Source organism: Trachurus trachurus (assembly GCF_905171665.1).
Source record: "Trachurus trachurus genome assembly, chromosome: 17".
NCBI lineage: Eukaryota > Metazoa > Chordata > Actinopteri > Carangiformes > Carangidae > Trachurus > Trachurus trachurus.
Window position 1 is genome coordinate 8,898,871 of NC_139900.1, and position 12,738 is coordinate 8,911,608.

The following is a 12,738-nucleotide window of genomic DNA, read 5'->3' on the forward strand; positions in this document are numbered from 1 at the left end:
AAGTACTTTAATTGCAGTAGAAGACTCTCTGCACTCCTCCCGTTAGCAACGCCAGCCCATAGCCCTGCCCAGAGATTTACAACATACAGTGTTGTGAACAGACCCAAAGAAACGGCCTATTTTCACGGCCTAAAAGAGGTTTTACCTGAAAAAAAAATACACAGTTCCATTGTTCGCTATAATATAATTTTTTCCAGCCCTTCAAAGTGCAGGAAAAACACAGTTTTTACCCTGGGCGGAGGGATACGCGAGTTGGTTAGGTCCAAATAAAAACTGTGTTTTTTTTGGTGGTTTTTCTACGGAGTGATGGACGTAAACCGATTTTTCTTTAAGTTAACTTTTGTCTTTTAACAACGGATACGTCTCATTATTCATTCTTGTAAGAAAAAAAAAACGACTGACCGTTCAAGCCTCCCGTGTGATTTTGACATCACGAAGAAAAGCCACAATTGGCGTTATTACATTTAAAATGGTCAAAATGATCACGTTATTGGCCGTTACCTCCTGTTACGTTTTCGGTTGCTACGCGACGTAAACTATATCACTCTGATGATCAATAAAGTTGTTGTCGGTTTGTCTGAGTTGTGTGTGTTTGTGTGTGACGGTCCGAACCTTGTGGCCGTTGAGGACGACGGTCTTGGCCCCGGCGGCGTTGCCGTTGGCGGCGGCGGCGTAGGTGTAGGTGAGCTGGGGGATGAGGATGGCTCTCTTGGCGCCGAGGCAGCCCTGCCCGGCGATGGCCACCAGCGTGGGCAGCTGCGTCGCCGTGACGATGTTGACGGGCTGGCCGCCGGTCTGCGGCGCCGTGGCGACGTAGATGGTCTGACCCTCCTTCCTCAGGCAGGTCAGGTTCAGCGGCTGCTCCTGCTGCTTGGCCGGGCCCGCCGCCGCCGCCGCCGCCATTTTGGTTTTTTTCAACGCTTCTGCGATGTGTTTGGGGAGGGAGAGGTCCAGCGGCTCGGCCTGGGAGTCGGCCGCCTCGGGGTCGTCCGGCTCGCTCTTAACGATCACCAGGTCGCCGGTGTTGACGCCGAGCGCCGAGCAGTCTGGCGGCGAGGAGCTTCCGGATTCTGAGGACGCCCCGTCATCGCCGTCGTCCTCGTCCTCTCCGTTCTGATTCGAGTTCGTTTTCCTTTCAGTCTTTTTGGAAAACGCCGCCGCCGCCGTCCACTCCCGGCGCTTCCTGCTCCGGTTTTTCCCGGAGTTCATCTTGGCGAACCACTTCCCGATGACCTCGGTGGGGATGCTGACCGACTCGGAGATCTTGGCCAGCTCCTCCTGGCCGGGGTTGGCGTTGGAGGCGAAGTAGGTCTTGAGGAGCGCCACCAGGTCGTCGACGGGCGGCTCCTCCAGCGTGACGCCCGCCTCGCTCAGCAGCGCGGCGAACGACGGGTCCAGGGCGGCCGAGTCCACCGCCTCGCCGTTGGCGGCCTTGCGGTGCTGCAGGAGGTGCAGCGCCTCCAGGTTGTCGGGGCAGTCGTCGCAGAGTAAACACGTGCTGGCGGCGTTGGCTTTGGGCATCTGAGCCGCGTCCGGCGTCCTGACCTGCTCCTTTTCTGTCCGTGTCGACGCCGCCGCCTTCGCCGCCGCCGCCTCCACCGTCTCCGTCTCCACATCGGTGACGGGCAGCGACTCCGGCTCGGCCTTCACCAGGCTGAGGTCGGCCGCCTGCGGGGTGGCGGGTTTGTCCGTCTTACTGGCGGTCGGCGCTGCTGCTGCTGCTGTGGTCACAGTGGGCGGCGCCAGAGGAGGGTTGCTCTTGACGACGAGCGACGTGGGCTGTGTGGTGGCGGTGGCGGTGGTGGTGGTGGTGGTGGCGGCGGCGGGGCTGATGCTGTAGTTGATGATGATCTTGGTGGTGCCGTCGTGGTCGACGAACGCCGGCAGGCTGATGATCTGCTGCTGCGGCTGCTGCACCACGATGCCCTGCTTCCCCGTCGTCACCACGCGGTTGGCCGAGCCCAGAACCTGCCGCAGCACGTTCCCGTCCATCGCCACCTTGGATACGGAAAGGCAGATGTGCACATGTAAGATATGGCAGTATGGTATATGAAGATATGATATACAAGTGGAGTATAAATAGAACGTATGGTAGTATGAGCGTGTAGGAATGTGGGTATAAATGGGTATGAAGGTATGTACATATAAATATGTATGGGTGTGTGTGTTTATATATACAGCTCTGGAAAAAATAAAGAGACCACTCCAAAATGTTGTTATATATATCAGCAATAAATCAGCTTCTCTACATGTGGCAGCCATCGATTCCAGTGTCTATTGAACTACAACACAAGCACCTCACTCTATTAATGAGGAAGAAAGATTATAAATAGATTTAAAAAAAAACAAACACTGCTGCGATTAAAAACTGGGATTATTCCACCAATGTTGATTTCTAAACTCTTCCTAAGTTTAAAAAGTAGTGTTGTGTGGTTTTAAAATGAATATGAACTTGTTTTCTTTGCATTGTACAAGGTCTGAAAACACCCCCCCAAAAATTTTTTGTTATTTTGACCTGTTGTCATTTTCTGCAAATAATGCTCTAAATGACAATATTTTTATTTCCAATTTGGGAGAAATTTTGTCAGTAGGTTATAGAATGAAACAAAACTGTTCATTTTACTCAAACACAAACCTATGAACAGTAAAACCAGAGGAACTGATCATTTTGAAGTGGTCTCTTCATTTTTTCCAGAGCTATATATATAAGTATTGTGTATAGGAATGATGAGATAGTATAGGATATGAAAATATGGATCTATAATATAATATAAAGAGTATATATGGCTGTAGTAAAGGTGCTGATATGTAATCGAAAAAAAAAAACCTCACCATGGTAATTGGTTTGTTTTTTGTTGTTTTGTTTTGTTTTGTTTTTGTTTTAATTTTTTGTTTATGAACTGATGTTTTTATTTTTTGCTTTTATTGTATTCTGAATATATGTAATTGCTGTAGTTTTGCTGCAGCTAATGTGGATCTTAATAATAAAGAACAAACCTTCAGCACGTTCTGCAGGTCGTTGAGGTTGATGCTGATGGGCGACATCAGCCCCACCGTGGGCACTACCATGGCGACGCCCTGAGGCAGCGTGGCGGCCGTAGCCGTGGCGGCGGCCGGCTGCGCGGCGACGCCCCCGTTCACCACGCCGTTGGTCCCGGCCGAAGTGGCGGGCGCGGCCGCCGCCATGGCGGGCTTACACTCGTATTCCACAGGTTCGGATTTGATCTGTGTGACGGGGAGCTGCTCCTGCAGAGGTTTACTGTCCGTCTTGTCCTTCAGGATCATCCGGGCCGGAGCGATGGCCACGGGCCCGGTCTGAGCGCTGGGAGGCGGCGGCTTGATCGACGTCCGAGCGACGCCGTTGGGGGGCGCGGCACCCACGCACTTCTTACTGCTGATGTGGGAGCTGTAGGAGCCTGAGTGGGAGAATCGCTTCTTACAGTTGGAGCACTCGTACGGTTTCTCTCCTGAAAGACAAACGACAAACGTGTTAAAGGAGCCGGTCGACTGTTTATGTTGTTTTAAAAATGTAAAATAAAGGAAGTTATTTAAACAGCGGCATCGTGCAGAGGTTTGAGCACCACTGGTCAAAATGTCTGTTTCTGTGAACAGTTCAGCAGGTGGAAGATGAAATGATTAATGCTAAATTTAACTGTTGTTTTAATCTGAAATTTGCAGCTGTGTTTATTTATTCATGGTACCTATTGAATGTATTATCCACTGTATTTGTATCATTGCATTTATTGTGTTCAGTATATTTTATTCTATTCTAAAGCCTGAGCAGGGACAAAGACTGCTAATTAGCTGAAGCTAGACGTCTTATATGCATCACGTTTTCCCATTTTTTGTGGGAATGTTGTATGTATCGTCCCTGTTTAATAAACATTAAAATAAAAAAATAAAATAAATGATCTCCAAAAGGCATAAAGTTAAACATGAAACACTCTTTTGCAACATTTTAAGCAATATCAGTGTATTCTTTTTTGTTTTCTACCATTTTAGAGTGAAAAAGGGAAACAAAGCAGCAGCCTGCAAAAGAAATGGAAACCCAGGAGACTGGAGCTCTCAGATAAGATATTTACTATTTACACACTGGGATAGTTTCCAAAGGGGGGGCTACTAGCTACTAACTATGCAGGGCGGCATTTTCCTTTTTTGTCATTTTGAAAATGTAAAAAAATGAAAATAAAAACAAAAAATATATTGTTTAAAATGTAAAGGGAATGTGTCATCTGTAACTTTATGCCTTTTGGAGATCATTTCATCTTCCACTTGCTGAACTGTTCACATCTACTGTACAGAAACTTTGACCAGAGGTGCACAAACTTTTGCATGACACTGCATATACATATATATATATATATATATATATATATATATATACTGTATATATGTATATTTAGAGATAATCTGTATACTATATTGAAGATCTTAAATATCTGGAGCTGAGTGGAGCTCTGATACCAACTGAGTCTTAAACGATTGTCACCAAAAAAAGACGTGAGCAGCCTGGAGATTTGAACAGCAGCTTAGATTGTGCCAAGCTGGGGACTCTGTGTGTGTGTGTGTGTGTGTGTGTGTGTGTGTGTGTGTGTGTGTGTGTGAGTGGCAGTTGCCGTGCCAACAGCTCACCGCTGTGAATGCGCAGGTGCTCTTTCAGGTGGTGCTTGTACTTGAAGGCCTTGGAGCACTCGGTGCACTTGAACTTGCGTGTTCCACCTGTTCCTCCTGATCCTCCTGTCGACTGCGAGACGTGAAGCTGAGGAAAAAAAAAAAAAAGAAGAGAAAAGTGATGAGTAACTACGGCAAGAGAGAGGGTCACATGACTCACTGATCACCTGATACGACGTGGGAAGCTTCTAGTTATCTGCTGTTAGTAAAAACTGTTCTCTGAACCTTAAAAAACAACAAAACAAAAAAAACACTGAATATTTACATTTCCTTCAGTTGTGCCTTCGGCCAAAGGTTTAAACTGATCATTGATTATCTATACAGAGACAAAGTGTTTTACTTTTCCCCACAGGGTAAAGCTAAATGTTGGATTTGAAGGATAAAATAAATCAGTTCTTGGTCCTTTTTTATTTCTTAACCCAGTTGCAAGTTTGTTTGCACAATGCACTTGTTCAAAAATGACCATTTTCTATATTCTCAGGGTCAGTAATTTTTCTTGTATTATTATTATTATGGTCACACTTATACCGGTATTGCCATTCATTTGCTCCATTAAGGTGCTGTAAGCTCCTATTGGAAACTTAGAATATTACATGAAATCAAAAATGGACCAATGACATAATCTGGTAGAAAACATTAAAAACTGCAATTTTTTAAACTGCAAGTGTTGTGTTTAGAATGAAAGATGTCTTCCCTAAATTGTGTGCCCACGGTGGAGCCAAACTGTACAGCCTATATTATTGATATATTTAAAGAGCTGAAGTTGAAAAAAATAAAATAAAATCCCTTTCATTCCATATGCACAGACAAAAAACAAAAAAGAATAAGCGGACTTTCAAAGCCTTTGAGCTAATGGTTAACGTTTTTTTTTTTTTTTTTAAGTTCAAATTAGCTGGAGCTGTGGAAGGAAATTCATTTCTCTGGAACACCTAATGTCAGATAAATGAAATAATGTGCATAATGCGCGTGCAGAATACGTTATAAATCTGGTATAACAGAGTAATAAAAGCCCCGTTTCCACTGAGGAAGCTCCAGGTGGAGAGAAAGAGGAGGGAGAGGGGGAGGGGGAGGACCTTTAGCCTGCAGGACCGTCCTCTCCTCTCCGTCGGCTGCAGCTGCAGACTCGGACCCTCTGGAGGTGACGTAATCACGTGCAGCTGCTTCGATCCTCACGTAATCGATATCGCGTAACGTAATAATCGCGTCGTCGTCCTGTGCACGGATCATTACATCATCGTGTCTCCTTTTACTGCTCCCGTTGTTGTTGTTGTTGTTGTTGCGGCCGTGCTGCACGCGGCGCTCCCCTCTCGCTCCTCTTCTCTTCTGCAACACGCTGCTTGTTTTTGCGCTTTCTGTTGACGTCACATCCCGCGCTGAGGCGACACCCAATCAGCACCGAGTACACCTTAACCCCCCCCCACTCCCCCCTCCCATTACCCCCGGTGAAAACACAGGTAAGAACGACCCCACGCCCCACCCCCACCGTAAAATGACCCGAGGCTCGCGCAGCGGAAATGGCCCCTTTCCCTCGAGGACAAAGCCCTCGCGCCCCGCCCCTCGCGCCCAGGTGAGTGGTGAGTGTAGTTGCATATTGGAGAATTTCTTGTGTGAAATGATCCAGGCTGGGTTTTGATTCTGTCCATTTTTTTTTGTGGATATGAAATTTGGCCATAAGTAGTGTCCAACTTGTTGTTTTCAAAAAAAAAATCTTGTAGAGTGATCACTTGTCCGGTTGTTCTTCTTGTGAAGTGTTGAATGTCAATCCAGAATGTTTTAGAGTACATGCATTTATAGAAAAGGTGCTGTATTGTTTAGATTTCAAGACATTAAAAATAAAAAAGCTATGAAAATGAACTGTATTTTTGAAAGATTCAACATAGCCCCTCTTTAAGAACTTTTTACTAGGTAAATGGATTCCTCCAAATCTGGCAATGTTTATTTTTATTTTTTCTTATTTGTAATGTCATTATTTGTACTGTCATTGTCATTTTTGTTTCCTTTTCTCATTATCCCCCTGTCTGCTTTGTCCACCTCTATCTCTCTGTATAATGCATAATGTCAACATATGCTATGTTATGTGCTTAGATAATTCTGTTATGCTTATAATAAAGCACAAAAAAAAAAAAAAAGGTGAGTGGTGAGTGGAGGTGTCACCTGCTCTCTGCTGCCCCTGTGGTGGCTCATGTGCCTCTCCAGCTGGGAGCGGTAGGTGAAGGTGTAGCTGCAGTGGGAGCAGCTGTAGTTGTCCTCGCTGGTCTCGTGCCGGTACTTGATGTGCTCCTTCAGCGAGGCGTTGCGTTTGTAGCCCCGCGAGCAGTACGGGCACGTGTGCAACTGGGAGAAGGAGTCAGGTGTGCCTGCAACAGCATAACACATAAAACATAACACTCTTTACTTGATCCCACACATGGGCAGTTTGGTTTGTTGTAGCAGCATGTGCAGGGGCGTGACAAGACCCTGTACATTCGATGTACACAGCCAGTGACAACAGCCATCCGTGAGGGGCTCTAGGCAATTGCCCTGGGCTGCCTGCCCTGTTGCAACGCCTCTGAGCATGTGTAACATACAAGGTAAAAATCAGAAAAATATGCAAATATCGAAAGATGTAAAACGAACATAGTTATGTACAAAAATGTTTCAAGAATAAACAGTTATTTACATGAACAGAGTAAAAACTATATACACAGTGTTGGTCGTTGTAAGGTATAAGAAAGTATTGCACAGATGGGGGGTGTACAGCAGTAAGGTGTGCAGTTTGTACACAAATATGGAAATGTTGGACATAAATAATAAACAAATAACAACTGTAAACGGTGTGAATGCAGCCTAAATAGTGGAATGAAAAAACTAGAGATGTGTGAATGTAAAAAAAAAAAAATGGCTTCATGAAAGTGCAGGATGATCAGAGTCCAGAGTGTATTTTTATTAAAAACACATTCCTCCTCTTCTTGGCATTTTAGTTAGGTTTGATTTATTTTCATTTCTGTTTTATTGTTTTATTGCATGTTTTTACTGTTTATTACATGCATCTGTTTAGTTGTATTGTATGTTTTGTGTTTTTATGTACAGCACTTTGGTCAACTCAGGTTCAAGTGCTTTATAAATAAATGTTGTTGTTGTTATTACAGAGTCAGACTGGTGTTGTATAGTCTGACGGCAGCTGACTATGTAGGTTTCTTTGTTTTTTTTTCCAAAATAAAAGCTCATGAGGTGAAGCTTCGGATGCTGTGTGCTGGTGGTCGTCAGGGTTACCGTTCTCATCAGCACCGCCCGTCTCCGCCGGACTCTGCTCGTCCTCGGGGGCTTCGGGGTAGATGATGGCTGTGTCTCCCTGCTGGAGGATGTCCTTCACCGCCTCATCCTCTTCCTCCGACACACACTCCTCCTTCACTAAAAACACACACACACACATGAACAAAGTTTAGCATCATTTCAGCTCCTCTCTTCTCTGCACATTTAAAAAAAAAAAGTCTCCATCTTGAACACATGTAGGACTGATTCTGTGTTTTCAGTCTCTCTGAGCAGTGACCGAGTTTCTGAGTGTCTGTTCTGCAGATTCACCACTAGAGGGCAGCACAGGGTTTGTTATGATACACCTTTATGATGAGTGTGTGTGTGTGTGCTCCTCATGGACCTCCATCCATCTTCAAAACAACAAAAAATGGAAGTAGGTTTCTAAAGTTAAACAAACGGCTCCGACAGATTCACTAAAAAGATTTTGTGGCTTCACCTGCTTCTCTCGAGAGGAAGCAGTCGGTTGGCTGCGTTCACAAAGCAGGTCTTAATGCTCAATTCAGATTTTTTGCAAGATCCATTTAAAAAGAAAAAAATCTAAAATGTGGCCTATATCAGATCCCAGTGTGAACAGTTTGACCCGCATGCTCAAAAGAACAATAACAACGACGGCAGGCGCAGCAGCTATTGCACAGGAAACATAGAGGGAATGAGTATTTTCACTTTTATTTAGAATTGTCTGTGAAATAGAAGCTGGAAAATGTCTGAGCAGCTGCTGAGGAGGAAAAGAGTGAAGAAAAAGAGCCAAACTCTGTGTTTTAGTTTCAGTTAGGCTCATAATAAATGGGAGACAACATGCTCGAAAAGGGTGCTGAATTCCTAATAAGGTATAAAGTTCAAAAAGTGTAAGAAACAGCACTCCGAGTTTAACGATTTGTGTGTGGCAAATAAATCTATAAACTTGGAGTGCTGTTTCTTTAAATGTTTTTGAAGTTTCAGTTAGGCTGCCATTACTTCAGTTTGTACCTATACAGGAATAAACCTCCTAAAGTGTCTCAACCCGCTGGGCAGCGTTGGGTTTATTAATAAGAAACAACATTAACAAGGTTATTACAACCTTTTTTGTTTATAATCTCCTCTCCTCCAGCTGTTCTGTTGTCGGTAAACACACGTCACTGCACGTCAGATTATTAACACAACTTAGAGTAAACATTGTAACGTGACGTAAAAGTCGCATCAAATCCGCCTCGGCTGTTCACACCGGGGTCGCTGAATCTGAATCTGGTTCAGGACCACTATGGAAGTGGTCTGAATCTGATTTGCAGTCTGAACGTAGCCACAAAAAAAAAGAAAAAAAAGAGAGAGACAGAAATACTGTATCTGATGAGAGAGTTGAAAGGCACGTCAACTAAAGACACTTCAGGGTTTCGTGTGTGTGTCTGTATGAAACCTGTATGAAAGTCTTCACATTTTCAAAATGACACAAGAAAATATTCCACTTGAGTAAAGAGCTTTCAAGTGCAGAGTTTTTACTCAGCCAGTTCAAAGCAAAATACCAAAACTGCTGTGTGGTGCGTGAAGCCAGAGAAACCTCCATCACTGCTTCTTCAACCAGGAAGCAGGAGGAAGAGGAGGAAGAGGAACTAGGAGGAGGAAGAGCAGGCAGCTGAGGGATAAAAACCAACCTGAACAAAGAACATTTCTCTAGACAAGTCTCATCCAGCAGCAGCTGAACGAACGGCCTCGATAAAGAAAAACAACCTGTTGATGTTTCGGTTCGTTTAGAACAGCTGGTTTTACTGTGAAAGAGACAGGAAGGGCTTTTGTGTTTGTTTGTTTTCTTTCCCCTGAAACTGAACTGGTTCAGCTTCACTGAGATCAACTAAAACCAGTGGGTTTGATTCGATTTGAACGTGGCAAGTGAAAGTGATGACGCGTCGCTACGACACTGACACAGCTGCTGCTCCATCCAACACGACCTCTCATCAGATATAAACACACTGACTCCTCCTCCGCTCACACTCACCTGCACACACACCGCACAAGTCAAACTGTCACAATCAGGACACTTTAGTTAACGGTTAATAGCCATACAAATAACTGTGATTAACGATTTAACTGTCTTTTTCTTGATCATTTCATTCCTCTATTATAGTATAAGCCTGAACAGATTTAAATGATACACAAAAAGAAGAAGGAGAAGGAGAAGAGCCATTTGTCGGCTTTAAACATAAAAACTGCATTTCTTGTTTCATTAAACCACAGCAGAAGATGAAGATGGGGGCGCAAGGTGATGATGTCATTAAAAGAGGACCAGCCAAACCTCAAACAGTGGGAAACGACGAGGAAACATTGATGGAAATATGAGATTTCTGTTAGTTTCATCCAGCTGTTTTTATACAGAACGATTTGAACTTTATTATGCAAAAAAAACCAACCAAAAAAAAACTGCGGTCAGCTCCAATAGTTGCCATCGGGCGATGATGTAATAATTGTGACAGGAGGGGGTTATAAAATACAGTACTCTGATGATGTAAATAAAAATGAGCACATAAATAATGTCACAAAACAACTAAAAAGGGGGAAAACGGTCAAAGCTGCTGATCAACATAAAAATAAAAGATCTCAGCCCTGGTTTAGAAACATGAACTGCAGGTCTGTGTTGTGTAACTAAACTCTCTCTCTCTCTGCTTCCTTCTATCTTATGTCTGATCATGATGAGTCCAGGGTTACACAACACAACACAACACAACACAACAGGACTCCTCTAGTTTACAGAGACAGAAGGCCGAGGTGTCACTGGGGCTCAAACTCTTTAAAAAAAAAATCATTGGATCCTCCATTTCCCATAATGCAACAGGCCTCATGTGAAGAATGTGAAGCCTTGTGACCAATCTGAGATCCGAGTCGAAGAGCTGAGGCCACACAGCTGTGAGCTAACAGGGTTTATAAGGCTTCTCTCTCTGTTTCTGTCTCTTTCTGTCTCTTTCTGTCTCTCTTTCTGTTTCTCTCTGTCTGTCTCTCTTTCTGTTTCTCTCTCTTTCTATCTCTCTCTGTCAATTCAATTCAAATGGCTTTATTGGCATGACATACATTGTACATATTGCCAAAGCAAGCGTTTGGAATTAAAGATAATAATCATAACAATTAAAGCAGATATCAGCTTCACGGCCGTTTCGGCTAATGCTGCGTTCAAGGCAGGCTTTTGAAACCGTAAGTTACAGCTTCAAGTCACAACTACGACTTGGTAGCGTTCCAGGTAACCCGTAGCTCGTGTTTTTACCATCCTGTTGTCTGTGAAAGTTCCCTATAACGGCCACTCGTAACTTCCGACCCGTGAACTCGTACCAGATCGAACTGGTATGACTTCACAGGAAGGAAAAACACAAAGTACGAGTTTCTTTGAACGCACCATGAGTTAGCAGCCCCCGCCCTTGTCAGGCATCAATTGGTCCTCGTGCTACGTCACCACATTCACGCGCATCCCTTGGCTGCACACACAGCCCTTCATGCCGTTCTCTCTCCTCATTGGATAACACTTGTATCCCACAAGGAAAATTTTCTCCTCGGGTTACAGCAGAGCAGAGTGACGGAGAGACTCGTGATTAGGCTGAAATACTTCATGTAAGTGATTGCTGACGGAAAATAGGACTATTTAGGACTTATATTAACAAAAACATTCCACTGATATCTGCTTTAAGGAAAACAACATCTACAGTAGGCTATAGTGTTGTGATTACTGTAGAAATAAATGTATAGACACTGTAGAAATACAAATACAAATACAAATACACTCTCTCTCTCTCTCCACATCAGTTGTTGTGTCACACATTAAGGTCGGTGTGGAAACTGGGGCAGAGAAGTTACTTCACTTTCAGTGTAAAAAACAAAACAAAACAAAACAACAACACTGATCAGCACACGCAGTGAGGTAAAACTGACTGTGACCAGCGTTTCCATGGAGATCAGGCATTTTAAACACTGGCAGGCAGGGGTCGGTGCCAACAAAGGCCACGCCTCTTCCTGCTGAGCCTTGTCAGGGACAGGTGCAGCTGTGACTCTGTGTGTGTGTGTGTGTGTGTGTGTGTGTGTGTGTGTTAGTGTGCAGAACCTGTAATCACAGGACCGGTCATAAAAATAAGGGAGGAGACTGAAGTGTGTGTGTGTGTGTGTGTGTGTGTGTGTGTGTGTGTGTGTGCAGGCCGAGCCCCATTAAGCCTCATTTTAAACGCACACATCTTGAGCTTCCCATGATCTCATCCAAATATCTCTCCTCTTCCCCCCTCAGAGACACACTCGTCCAGCTCTCATACTTTCTCCTTCCTCCACCTCTTTTACTCATCCCTCTCTCTTTTTTATCTCCTCCTCCTCCTCTCTCATTTCTCTTCTTCACCTCCACCTTTTTTTTCCTTCCTTTTTGTCTCACTCCCTGTCCGTCCTCTTTCTCCTCGTGTTTTTGACACTTGAAAACTGAGCTGAGCCTGAGGAGAGAAAAAGAAGAAGAAGAAAGACTGTGGTTCGATCTGAAACCACCGGTCTCGTGCTTTCTGTCTTTCTTTCTTTTTGAAGGGAGGATGAAACCTGAGCTTCAGTTAAAGGGATAGTTTTAGAGGTAAATTCAGAGACTTCTTGATGAAAAACTGTCCCTGAAGGCAACACGCATCAGTGGTTTTGCATGAATTTCCCTCTAAAACAACTCTGTCTGGTAACGTTGTGTTATTATCTCATAGCGTGGTGAATGTGTAGGTCACAACTTGTCCACCAGAGCGTTGTGGAGTTGTTGGATTGTGTATTTGATGAGTTTGATGAGGGAAACCAAGAAATCCCATGAGC

The 12,738-nt window shown here is 44.2% G+C and overlaps 1 protein-coding gene across 1 annotated transcript in view; it reads right to left on the reverse strand.

Moving 5' to 3' along the window:
• The window catches only part of LOC311000276 (zinc finger E-box-binding homeobox 1-like), a 94,197-nt gene that overhangs the window by 6,661 nt on the left and 74,798 nt on the right, over nucleotides 1-12,738 (reverse strand). The window contains exons 3-7 of the mRNA XM_083990945.1: nucleotides 7,924-8,061; nucleotides 6,826-7,028; nucleotides 4,633-4,759; nucleotides 2,998-3,467; nucleotides 613-1,998 (exon numbers count right to left, since the gene is read on the reverse strand). Coding sequence (XP_083847071.1) covers nucleotides 613-1,998; nucleotides 2,998-3,467; nucleotides 4,633-4,759; nucleotides 6,826-7,028; nucleotides 7,924-8,061 — 2,324 coding nt within the window. The remainder of the gene's footprint in view (nucleotides 1-612; nucleotides 1,999-2,997; nucleotides 3,468-4,632; nucleotides 4,760-6,825; nucleotides 7,029-7,923; nucleotides 8,062-12,738) is intronic.